The sequence below is a fragment of the Ruditapes philippinarum genome, unplaced genomic scaffold, assembly GCF_026571515.1.
Source record: "Ruditapes philippinarum isolate M1 unplaced genomic scaffold, ASM2657151v2 ctg7165_1_1_1_1, whole genome shotgun sequence".
In the NCBI taxonomy this organism is placed as follows: Eukaryota; Metazoa; Mollusca; class Bivalvia; order Venerida; family Veneridae; genus Ruditapes; species Ruditapes philippinarum.
Genome location: NW_026867135.1, coordinates 85924 through 99137, shown reverse-complemented (window position 1 = coordinate 99137; position 13214 = coordinate 85924). Strand labels below are relative to the sequence as shown.

Here is a 13214-nt window from a genome sequence, read left to right as displayed (position 1 = left end):
AATCAAACTATTTCTGCAAATATTGATCGCTGTACAAGGATAATTAACTCGATCCGACAGTTTGCAAACGAGTTTAAACTGTTTGATTTGGCGATAATTTATAATTGTTCGGCCATTGTTCAGCCAGGTAAAATTTTCAGATTTGTTATCGATTATCCCATTATACCACAGTTCTCGGAAAACGTAAAAAAGCTTTACTTGGAAATGATATGCTTCATAAAGTAGCTTATCAATAATTTATAGTCTGCTGATCTATAAAATCAATTACTAGTCTTTCAATTTCTAATAAATAATAAAGTGGAAGAAAACTCAGATGTTTCATACTTTGTTTTGTCTTTTAGTTTTGCTCTGAATTAAATATATTCTATTTATGTGGTCTACAAACTTTCATGGTGACTTTAAGTGTTTTGTTGTTGTTGTTGGTGGTGGTGGTGGTGTTGGTAGTGGTGGTTTTATGGCTTTAAGTGTTGTTTTTGTTGTTGTTTTTGTTGTTGGTGGTGGTTTTTTGTCTATTTGACTGACTGTCACGTCGTTGTCTTTAAAGTATACTTTGTATAAAGACGTTCAGACTTCCTTTAAAATTTTCAAATCTCAAAGAAACATTTTTAATTCGCTTATAAGGGCATACTCCCGATGCTAGAGTATTTGATATTTCTTTCAAAAATACTTTTTACATTTTCTTTTTCATATTTCCTGTCCCGCGTCAGTTTTAACTCACTTCCTGCCTGGTGTCATTTTCTTTTCATATTTCCAGCCACGTGACATTTTCCATTTTTCTGCTGTGTGTCATTTTTTTACTTCCTGTCTCGTATCATATAATACATTTTTCCTACTTCGTGTCGATGATCGTCCTACATGTTGTCATTTTTTTTCGAATTTCCTGTCTCGTGACAATTTTACATACTTCCTGCCTCATTGTCATTTTTATTCGACCTACCTCGTGTCATTTTCTTTTAATAGTTCATGAGTTGTGTCATTTTCAACATACTTCCTGTCTTGTCTATTTTTTTTCATACTTCTTGCCTCGTGTCATTCTTTAAATTTCCTCTCTCTTGTCATTTTTACAGACTTCTTACCTCATTTCATTTTTACATACTTCCTGGGTGTCATTTTTTACAAACATCCTGCATCGTGTTATTTTATTCTCACCCTTCTTGCCTCGTTTTATTTTTCATACTTCTTGCCTCGTGTCATTTTTCATATTTTTCTGTCTCATTTTATATATACTTTTGGCCTCGTGTTATTTTTACAAACTTTCTCACACATGTCATTTTTTTTTCAAACTTCCTGTATCATGTCATTTTTCATACTTCTTACCTCATGTCATTTGTACATGCTTCCTGCCTGGTGTCATTTTTTTTACAAATACCAGTATCGTGTCATTTTATTCCAAAACTTCATGCCTAGTGTCATTTTTCATACTTTCTGTATCATGTCATTTTTCATACTTCTTACCTCATGTCATTTTCACATACTTCCTGTCCGGTGTCATTTTTTCAAACTCCCTGTCTCGTGTCATTTTATTCTCATACTTGCTGCCTAATGTCATTTTCACATCCTTCCTGTCTGGAGTCCCGCCTACATGACTGAAATACTGTTGGGAAAAAGCGTAAAATGAAACAAACAAACAAAACAAACTGTCTGGAGTCATTTGTTTTACATACTTCCTGCCTCTCTCATACTTTCAGCTTCGCGTCATTGTTACATTCTTCCTGCCGCGTGTCATTTTATTTTCATAGCTCCTGTCTGTGTCATTTTTTTACTTACTACATGTATCTACCTAGTGTCAGTTTTTCATTATTCCTGAATCGTGAATGGAACATAAAAAATATGTTTTGAGTCTGATTTATTACTCTGAGTGCATGTGCGTGTCACAGGCAGATTTATTATCATTATATATTATCTTATATAGCTACTCTAAAGTAAATAGACTCAACAGGTTTTATTATTTTACGAACTTTGGACGTTTTTATGGCTGCTCGTAAGTTACTGCCGTCTAACGGCACGGGTAAACCCCTATAACATTTTGTCTCGACTAAATCATGAAATTATGTATTTCTACTTATACATGTACGTTTTAAAATGAATTTTGCTTATTTTAGTTTTCTGTAATATCAGACATTGACATCCGGGATCGATATCCTCCAAAATCTCGAAAATCAGAAAATTTCATAAATACAAATGTTCATGAATTTATTCATTAATTTTCATCATTTTATCATTAACATTTTTAATATAATATTAAGCTGCGGTCTCACTGACTCACGGCAGAGCCCAGGACCATCTCGGTAAAAATCCGGGGTGAAATTATTGTTGCGGTCACACTAACCCCGGCAGCACTACGGTAATTTCCAACTAACCACCCAGGATGCGCTCCAGATCATCAAGGCAGAGCCCAGGTGAAGCTACGGTTCATGCCGGTGCTTCCCCGGTCGTTCCCGGAAGACGCCGGAAAAGCCCCGGTTGACCCAGGCAGAGCCCCGGTCGAACCAGGCAGAGCCCAGGACGATTCAGACAGAGCCCCGGTAGAACCCCTGTGGATTGAAAACGCGCGAAAATGATAACATTGATACATAATTTTTATTTAATATATATTGTTCCAGAATAGTAATTCATGATGATTTTCTGAAAAATGATATGCAATACTTGATAGAAGGGAAATAGGGAAGGGTTTTAATACAAACATGTGCAATCATCGCAAATTGTCATGATTCTTTTGGAAATGAACCGGGCTTTGCCGGGGCGCTAACGGGATCAACCGTAGCTCTATCGTTATCCTCCGGGGCTCTGCCGACATTCACCGAGGCTCTGCCAGCATTCATCGGGGCTCTGCCGAAGCTCTTTCGGCTTTATCATATCCCGGATCATCCCCGGTTTGTGCCGGAAGAGCTACGGTGCTGTAACCCCGGTCGTTCCCGGCAGAGCTAAGGATGAAGCCGGCAAAGCTATACTTCCAGGATCATCCCGGACCAACCCGGTGATATTAAATATTTTATTCCATCTGGGGTCGAATGCCGGATCATTCCGAATCATCCCGGACGTTGCCGGCAGAGTTACGGATGTACCTCGGTTGTTCCCGTTCGTACCCCGGTCGTTCCCGAATCACCCCGGACGTCTACCGGGTCTCTGCCGGGATGTCAGTGAGACTGTAGCTTTAACATTTTAACCATTACAGACTCACCTTCCTAGCATGTTTACTATTCTTTTTTGCTTTTCTTTTCACCTTTTATTAACTAAATTCCTGTCTATAACACTCGTAAGAGGGGTTGGCAGTATCCAGAGATAGATATATAGATAATCATTACATTACATGGTTAAATTATCAACTTGTGCGAATGTATTAACTTGTACAAATCATTAAGACAATATTAGAATACCTAGCTCGTATATTTGTACCAACTGTTTTTACCAAACTGTGTTTCAAATCTTTTAAATCAAATGTGTTTCAATTTCTTTTAAATCAAATGTGTTTCAATTTCTTTTAAATCATAGAGAGAAAAACGCAAAAAGAAAGTCGCACTCAAACAAACTAGTAAAAAAAAACAAAAGAAAGCATTTTTATGGAACGCAGACAAAACCCTATGTGTCAAAATCCCGCATCGCAAAATTTTATAGAATGTACAAAAAACACCACACATGAATTTTATAGAGCGGACATAACTCCATAAAGCTGTATAGATGATGCGTCTATTCCATACTAGAAAATTGCCGTGATGAGATTCGGATCAACAAAACATCTTTTTATTTTAATATATTTTGATAGTTTATAATCAAATTTGTTATTTACCTACTCAAGCACAGCGTCTTTTAAACTGTAGGGAAAAATCCAACAGGAATCCAAATTTCACTTCTTCCTTTTAAAGAACTCAATGATACAATGTTACATAAACATTAGATTTTAAATTTATAGAAAAAAGAAAATTACACTCCGTTATATCACATTGAATAAACAAAACTGCGATAAATATTTTAATCCGTTTACTTTAGAGTAAAGCTATCTCTTTGTTTGAGTGTCCGCCAGATTAATATATGGATGGTTAAACAGTAAATATTTTACAAAGATGGTTTATAACCCTATAACAATTAAAACGGACATGCTACAACAATGATACTAAACAATGTATACCCAATTAAAGCCATTATAAAACTTCGTACATTGTATAGCCGTTGTTACATGATACTCAATCCGTTAAATTTGATAAAGATAAGTTTTGTTATTTTGTTTTCCGGGAATTCAGGACATTTTTTTTAACAACTTCCTTCTATTTATTTATTTATTTATTTTTCTATTCATTCATTCATTCATTCATTCATTCATTCATTCATTCATTCATTCATATTTATTTTATTTATTTATTTATTTATTTATTTATTTATTTATTTATTTATTTATTTATTTATTTATTTATTTATTTATTTATTTATTTATTATTTATTTATTTATTCGTTCGTTCGTTCGTTTTTTTTATTCGTTCGTTCGTTCGTTCATTCATTCATTCAGTCATATTTATTTTCTTTTATTTTTTTTGTATGTATGTATGGAAAATATAAGTATCTCGACAACCTCAAGATTTATTTTTATGATATAATTGTTTTAATCTTTTAATACATTTATTGTGAAAATACCAAAAACATGTTTAAAGATTGATTGTACAATGTGTACATAAATTGCACTGTATCCCCGAGTGAAGCGAGTAAAATATTTTTACCCCTAAATTCAAAACTATCGGACTCAACTGACTACACTTCAATGAATGATTTAAGTTTTTTCATTATATTTTTTTAAACCGGGGCCCAGGTAGATTAACATGGGTAGTTTGTTTGTGCTCGATATTAATGTCCCAATTTCTCTTGTAAATTTGTAATTCGGTCATTGCTAGTAAAGACGCTTTTCATGCACGCACACACGCGCACACCTAATTCAAAAAAATGGCTTTGTACAAAAATTGAAACTACAGTGTATTATGGGAATCTACCAGAAAATGGCTTAAACGATCTGGTTATCTTACATACTCAAGAATTTAAACTTAAGAAAATTGGTAGTCATGGTACAACGGATTAGTGTTTACTAATTGAATAAAAATCAAACTTTATTGACTTAAAGATTCCTATCAATGCGTTTTTATAGTGCTTCAATTAATGAATAGATCAAACTTTGAAACTTATATCAATATTTTCAAGTTAAAAGATAATTTCATTCTTTGAACGTTTCTCTCCCTTGTCATATTACTAACACGCATATGTATTGTAATGTAATCTATATGCAGATCCATTAGGTCGAATGTAATGTTAAATTATTTACCATTGTTACATGTATTTGTAAAATGTCACTTTGATTAAACGCTAACTCAATCTTCCAATTTCTAAGTGTTGAGTCAACGCAAAAAAGTATTAATGTTAATCAAGGGCATAAGATAGTATTACCTATCCAGTTTGTTCAAAGGTTAAACCGGTTGTTTTTCTGAACTGAAAGATGTTACCTCGTTACACCACAAAAAGCAACTTATTGCTCATATACTTAGCTGCATGTATAGGCTGTATTGAACAGAAAAAAATCCTTACATATATGTACTAAGATGGTAATTCCCTTAAATTAACATCATCAAACTTGCATTTAATCAAATATAAACCTATTTGTAATAATTTTGATATTTATCATTATACTAGTAATAAATAATGATACCTAAGCACATGGGTTGCCTGTCCGGTATGTATCGGGATAAGAATGGCAAATAGCCTATTGTCGACAGTAAAAGATGAATACAATCAAATAAATGCTCAGACGATTGCATACACATGTATGCTAGGCATACATAATATACATTATATTGTATATATGTATAATTTTAACCTGAATAAAAATCAATCAATCAATCAATCAATAACTTTCCGCGGTAACATGTTATTATACCGGCTTGAGCTTTCTTGGAAGATTTTCTTGAATAACCGCGGTTCATAATTAAATCAACTTTAAAGAATATCTTATGTGGCGGCATAGTTAACGAGTGGTCGTCATACCACTAAGGATCACTGTTGGCATTGGCTCAAACCCTTTCAGGGGCGAGCCGTTGTGTCATTGAGCAAGGAACTTTACACTCATTGCTCTGCACTGGTTGGTACCTGGAACAGAGAGTGTGTCTATAAGCTTTTAAGCTTCCTACACAAACGAACTAAGATAAATTTTGTATAAACCAAAGATATCATATTTAGTCAAATGTTTTACCAATTTCATGTTTCCTGATAACTCAATTAATAATATTGTAAGATATTCTAAACTGTAAGGAAAGTTTGTTATACTGGCAACAAAGAGCAATTTTACTGACGTCACCTCAACAAGATATATTATATCATACCGCTGTAATCTTTAATCTGTTCGATTAATTATTCGATTAATTACATGTTATTATGTTGGTTTTACCTTATTATGTGACTAAACGAAGTAAAAAGTCACTCTTTTTTCCAAAATAACAATGACAAAATAGATTCTTTTCAAGATATTTAATCATGGCACAAATAATAGCTACCAGATTTAGCGCACGAAACCATTAAACACCTATCTATAATAAAAAAATCTTTTGACAATGGATATAGGTCTTTATACACTTGAAATTTCGGAAACTTATTTTAGATATAAAAAGATTTTATTAAGACAATTTAAATTTTATTGTATGTATGCATATACTTCTAAATGGAAAGATAATACTTTCCTGTGGGCTTATTGGTGTCGAGAGAGATCTTGATTTTTCTCTATAATAAAATCGATTATCTTAATCCTTAATCAAAAAAAAATAAATGTCTGATCTTTTTGTTAATAAATTGGGTTTAACATTAGAATTTACCAACAGTAATGTTGTTTAAACTATTATTATCCTTTAAATAAGGACACTTTTAGCTTGTAAAAATTCATCACAATAACTTGAAGTTTATGATTTAGATTTAGATTACTTGTTGAGTCTGGTTCACTAAAACGTAGAATATGCATTTTATGTCATCATGATCTAGGCGACGAATTCCATTACATTTTCAAATGATCATCACTCGACATTGAATGAAACAATTAAAACCCAAGATTGTCTTTACTTCAAGGTGCATTACGGTTAAGTACTGTTGTGAATATGAAGAAGAAACTTTAATAATTTTGTGTTATAGTAAGTTATGACATTCAAAAATTGTTATTTTGTAAATCTATTCTCCATAAAACAGACCATTCTTAGAATACACTGTTTGCTTCACAAAACAACTTAAAAATTTCTTGTTGTTTTTTATGTTTATATTATTTCTCACCCAGAGTAAGCTGACTAATACCGGTAATTTATATTATGCTCTTTTTTCATGTATATTCATAAAGACGCTCCTTCAAAAGACTTTAATACAGCGAGCTTAGTAACGGATAGTATTTAATAAGAAAAGCTTAACAGTGTCCAGATTTTGATATGTCGAGTTTAACAATCGCCAGATTTTGATATGTCGAGTTTAACAATGGCTACACATGATATATCGAGCTAAGCAATGGCTAGAGTGTGTAATCTCGAGTTACACAAAGGCTAGACTTTAATATGGCCAGCTTAACATTGGATACACATAAAATGTCGAGCTTAACAATATACATCGTGCATGTATGGACTTTGCAACGACGAGCCAAACAATAGGTAGACTTTAATATGGCGAGCTTAAAATTGAGAAGACTTTGATACGTCGAGCTTAATGGATAAACATTGATTACGTAGAGCTAAACAATAGAAAAACATTAATATGTCGAGCTTAACACTGAGAAGATTTTAATTCGTCGAACTTAACATTGAGAAGGCGTTGATACGTCGGCTTTAAATTGAGAAGACTTTGTTACGTCGAACTTTACACTGAGAAGACTTTTAAACGGCGAACTTAACACTAAGAAGACAGACTTTGTTTAAGAATACTTTTATACGGCGAACTTTGACATTTGAGAATACTTTTATACGGCGAGCTTAACACTGAGAAGACTTTAATACGTCGAGCTTAACATTGAGAAGACGTTGATACGTCGAGCTTTACATTGAGAATACTTTATACGACGAGCTTAACACTGAGAAAACGTTGATACGTCGAACTTTACATTGAGAATACTTTATGCGGCGAGCTAAACACTGAGAAGACGTTGATACGTCGAGCTTTACATTTAGAAGACGTTGATACGTCGAGCTTTACATTAGAAAATCATTGAAACGTCGAGCTTCACAATGGGTTTTCTTTAATACAGCGAGCTTAACATTTGTTTTGGTTGAGTTTTACATCGCACCAACACAGTATATGTGATATGGCGACATTTCAGGTTAACTGTTGGAGAAAGTCCCCGGGTCCCCCGTGCATTATTTCAAGCACGAGGGTCGAGTTTAATGTGCAATGGATAGACTTTGAAATGAACTAAATATTTAGTCATTGATAAAACCATCTTCGTGCATATCCATGTCTTCATCGTGCTCTCTGAACCTTTGCCTTGATGTATGTGCTGAGTCTACAAAACCATCTGATATTCTAGATAAAATATCATCACTGTCATTATTTATGTCTTCGCGTGATTTTGATCTTAAAGAAGTCTGTGAATGTCTCCGTAATAATCCTAACAAATCAAGTTTATCAGCAATTTCTAAATATTTTGTTATATCTGCAATCAAATTTTCCTTATTTCGATTGTTTCTGGCAGTTTGTGTACGTCGCTGATCATTATTTTTTTGCAGTGATACAGAATTTTTTGTTGCTTTAGTATTTTTTGAATTATTTGTTTGATCAAATTGCAAAGCGTTAGATTTCAGTGCATTTTCCAAGCCAGTTCTTGATATACCAAATATCTCGTGTACAGCACGGTTCGGTGCATTTGTTTGAGGAATACTGTTTCTCCTTCTATTCTGCCAGACGACATTTGGTTGTGAAATTCCAAAACCATTCGAAAATCTTCTTGCAGGAGGTACTCCTCCTTGAGTTCTTATGCGAGGTAGATTGTTTCTATTTGAACCAATATGTCTGTTATTAGAGCTTGGTGGTCTAACGCCAAACGGCCGTATGAAACGGCTGTTAGCTCTATTTCTGTCGGCAGCATTTGTATTGTCACTAGACATACGATTACCTTGAACAATGTTTCTTGTTGGTATATTATGTTGAATTCCATTATCACTACTAAAAGGACGCGTATTCTCACTGGAAAATGTTAAGATTCTACCTGTTATTCTCGGTTGGAATGTAGCATTCCTGTTATTATTTGCTGTATCTGTTATAAGCATAAGCTGTGCTTGGCTAGGCAGCTGGCTACTTTGAAATGCATCTGAATTCTGCATGTTAGCATTTCTTATCCTGTCAGATTCTAGTCTTTGTTGCGCTGCTAATTTTGATTCCCTAAAACCTTGATATCGCAAGGAAAGCGGCTCAAATGGAAGTGATAGAGAACGAGAAGGGTAGCCAGTAAATCGCTGTTGATTATCATTGTTCCTTGATCCAGAGGCCCCTGCTCTTGGTGCACGCATGACTGATGTTCTATATTGAAACACTTCGTTGCGCTCTGCACGAATTCTAGGCCTTTCTACTCCAATAGAACTTCTAGCCTGAAATTGGTTGGAGAGTTCCCTGCTTGGAAACATTCCTGATTGACCAAGCACTTGATTATCACTTGTTGACAGATGTGGTTGTCTTTGTAAAGATCTTCGGGCGGGTGAATTTAACAACGTTGGTCTTTGAAGATTTCTAAGACGGTCTTGATTTAAAACTGTTCTGCCTGTCGTGGATGTTAGCGTGCGATATGTAGGGAATCGTGCGTTGTTGCCCCGGAAACGAACTGGTGTGGCTACGGCTCCGTTTGGAAAGACCCTGATTCTATCATTTTGTACATCGGCAACATTGTTTGAAGGTGAATTGTTTCTAAATCCTCTGTTGTGAAAAGTCGACGACCTTGGCCTAGAGATACGATTATCTCTGTGTAAATACACAAACGGCTGTTGATTTCTACGAGAATGGTTATTAAATGTATTATATAACACACGTGATCTAGAGTTACGATCAGCGCCAAAATCGTTTTGGTAATTTACATGTCCACGTAAACTTGATGTTTCGCCATTGTTATTTATTCTATATCTACTCGTGTTTAGTCTTCTACTATTCCAGTTAGGATAAGTTATGTTTTGCGGGCGAAAACGTGGATCACCGAAAGATCGCCCAAAAAATTGGCATCGTCCAAGGTTCAATATTGCCGCATATGCAATATAAAATTTTAGAAGAAAAGGCGTTGAGAATGTATGCAATAGCATGTTTATTATCTGTAAGAGAAAAAATACTCAGAAGTTGAAAAGCCGCTACTGGGTTGCGACATGTAATACAAATAATGCCAATTATGAAATATTTCAACAAAGATCCGTACAAAAATATCTGATTTCGGAACTTGTTTTATTATAAATTTAGATATTGATGAAAGCATATAAAGTCATTTAAGCTATGATATAGGCAACGGTCAGAATACTGACAAATGTATAACTTTTACGGCTTATTGTAATCATTACTTAATTGAGCAATTAAATTTATGCTGCTTTTTTCTGTCAGTCAATCAGTTTAATACACTTAAAATATTGCAGCAACTGCGTTGTTTAGTTTGAGTTGATCAAGAAATTGACATTTTTCATCTAACAGTTTTTAACATTGAATACAGGAAAAACATACTTATATCAAAAATGCAGGTATTCTGATTTCACAGTGCATACAAAAATGAGTAAAATATAGAGAAAAAATGTATATTTACCTTCATCTAATATTCCTATAAACGTTTATATCTTGTTCGTTGTTGTTACTTGATTGATCATGCAACGTTATTTTCATTATCATTGTTGTAATTGGATAAGTGTAAAGCTAATTTGAAATAATTGAGGTAAAAACCATCGATTTATCTTCATTTTAGCATGACGCACTTACGCACACCGTTATTTACCGAATTGTGAGTAATAGATGCGTATAAGTCATCAGTTTTTCGTTGTGATTAGTTTTTAGCTCGACTATTTGGAGGAAAGTGAAGGCTATTGTATCCACCCTGGCATCGGTGTCAGCATCGCCCTATACACGTTGGTTAAGTTATTGCGTGCAAGTTGTTGCCTTCAAACCTACTGAAGGGAATTGGTTGAAACTTCACACATTAATCTAGGGGCTTAATAGCAGGTCACTGTTAAATGCCCATAAATCTAACATAGATTTTGACAGAATAAAGGCCCCTTTTGAACTTAGAAAATTCTAAATTATTCAGGCTTTTGTTTAACTACCAAACACTGGGAAAAGTCTAGCATTCTGTCTTAGAAACATCTCTTGTTTACTTTAGTACTTACACTTCATTACAGTATTTGTATAAAATTATCAACTTATACTTAAAACTTTAATTCATTGAGACATTGTTTTCGAAGACCCAGACCACCAAGCACGTAATTGTTGGAATACTATCGGTAACTGGAACATAATCTGCACTTGTGTATATGTAACATAGAAAACCCTGACAAAACAATGATGTACCTGAAACTGTTATGAGTTTACTTTCACAAATACGGTCCAGTGATCAAATGATATTCAGTAATGACCACATAATATAAAATAACCAACACGACCAAAAAAGTCGTGAGTAACGCAAATAGTTTATCAGGAAACGTTCACATAAATGACCACTTTTTTATGTTATATATTTATTTCCTGCATTCATATGAACACAATGTCTTCATATGAGAGAATTATTTAATGTTTCGTAAGTTTCTGACATAAACAAACAAGGTAATCAATTAGAAATTTATAGCAAAATGACCGATTGCAGTATTTTGTTTACGCTAAATTTGTGTTTTGTTTAATTAAGTAGACTATGATGTTGACAAACGTGTTTGTTTAATTTGTAATTATACCGTGATGAGTATATATTCCGTTATTTTCCGTTCTTTAACCTTTTAAGAGTACATTTCTTGTCACTGGTGACATTTAATCGTTCCGGTCCAAAATTTATTTGTGTTGTAAAAGAGGACAATTTATAGCCCTACTTGGTCCACGACCACAGTGTGTGTTTTTACACTAGTACTGATAAGTTTCAAGGAGTGGACTCGAAAGTGATTTATTTAAGTTTTGCAATCGAGTTTAAATAAATATGTTTAAACTTAAACTAACATAGTTACTGCGCATGTAGACATGAAACTTACAACCTTTCAAAATTCTTTACGAGAAGTCTCTAGTAAATTCCGATGTGTTTCAAACGTTAAAGGTACATTATGCTTCTGAAATGAATTATTTTTTTACTTCTGTCTTTAGATAGTGTAAGCATGAATTTTATTTTTTTTTTAAATAATTTAGAGCATGTTTGAAAGATTTATCTTCTGAAGAAAGTAGCGATCAATGTAAAATAGTTTGTTATAAAAAGTAGTGAAATATATAACAAAGCGGTATTTTGACTTCCATACAAAGTACTAAATCACTATACATGTAACTGTACTTAATACCAAACAACAACAGAAGTAAAAGATGGATGGATCACGTAATTGGCCAATAACTGACTTTGAAAACCATAGGAGAGCAATAAAATTAAACGTTTTAACAAATAAACAATTAAAGCATTTCTGAGGCATAACTATCCTTTAAGACATGTTTCTGTTTTCCTAATATTGCCTTTACGATCAATTGTAAATAACGTTTAAAAGTGCATGGAAACAATATATCTAAAATGGCCAGTACAACAGACTCGAAACACTAAATATAACTTTTTGTTTAGATAAATCGTTTCACATAATTGTCAAATTAAAGAATTAAGGTGGATAATAAAATTTGCTATCGAAAAATACATAAACAAAAAGGAAACTCCTGGATACCTCTAATATCTACCAGTCCACTTTCGGTAGATTTGTTTCTCGAACTTTTTTTTTTAGAAACGAACGGCACTGGCGCGCTATAAATAACTCTCGGGTAGCTGTTTTGAAAAAGGTTTAACCGTGATATGATTCATTTTTTCAAGATAAAGTTATGTAAACAGCATAGTATTATTGTTTTAATCAGCTTGCACGGCTATAGACGGTTTTCCGACACATGTTCAGTTGCATATTCTACCATATTCTAAATGGTTAACCACAATATATTATTTTTTTCGTGGAAAGTGATATCGTATCATCCAAATAAGTACCGTTGAACCATATTAATATACCTTATACAAATGTCTATCTTCTTAATTTATATAAATGTCATCT

General features: G+C 33.5%; 2 protein-coding genes across 3 annotated transcripts in view; both read right to left on the bottom strand.

Annotated features, from left to right (window-relative positions):
* LOC132734946 (prominin-1-A-like) overlaps window positions 1-4142 on the bottom strand; it is a 36895-nt gene extending 32753 nt beyond the window's left edge. The window contains exon 1 of one of the 2 annotated variants that reach the window (XM_060721832.1): window positions 3788-4142. The gene's annotated coding sequence lies outside the window, so the exon portion shown is untranslated. The remainder of the gene's footprint in view (window positions 1-3787) is intronic. The other variant, XM_060721835.1, reaches the window with a different exon arrangement.
* Window positions 4143-8212: 4070 nt separating this feature from the next.
* On the bottom strand, window positions 8213-10964 carry LOC132734950 (probable serine/threonine-protein kinase DDB_G0276461). Its single transcript, XM_060721841.1, has 2 exons — window positions 10760-10964; window positions 8213-10283 (listed from the first exon to the last, which is right to left on the bottom strand). The coding sequence occupies exons 1-2, from the start codon at window positions 10763-10765 to the stop codon at window positions 8412-8414; spliced, it is 1878 nt and encodes a 625-aa protein (XP_060577824.1). The 5' UTR covers window positions 10766-10964; the 3' UTR covers window positions 8213-8411.
* Window positions 10965-13214: the final 2250 nt, after the last annotated feature.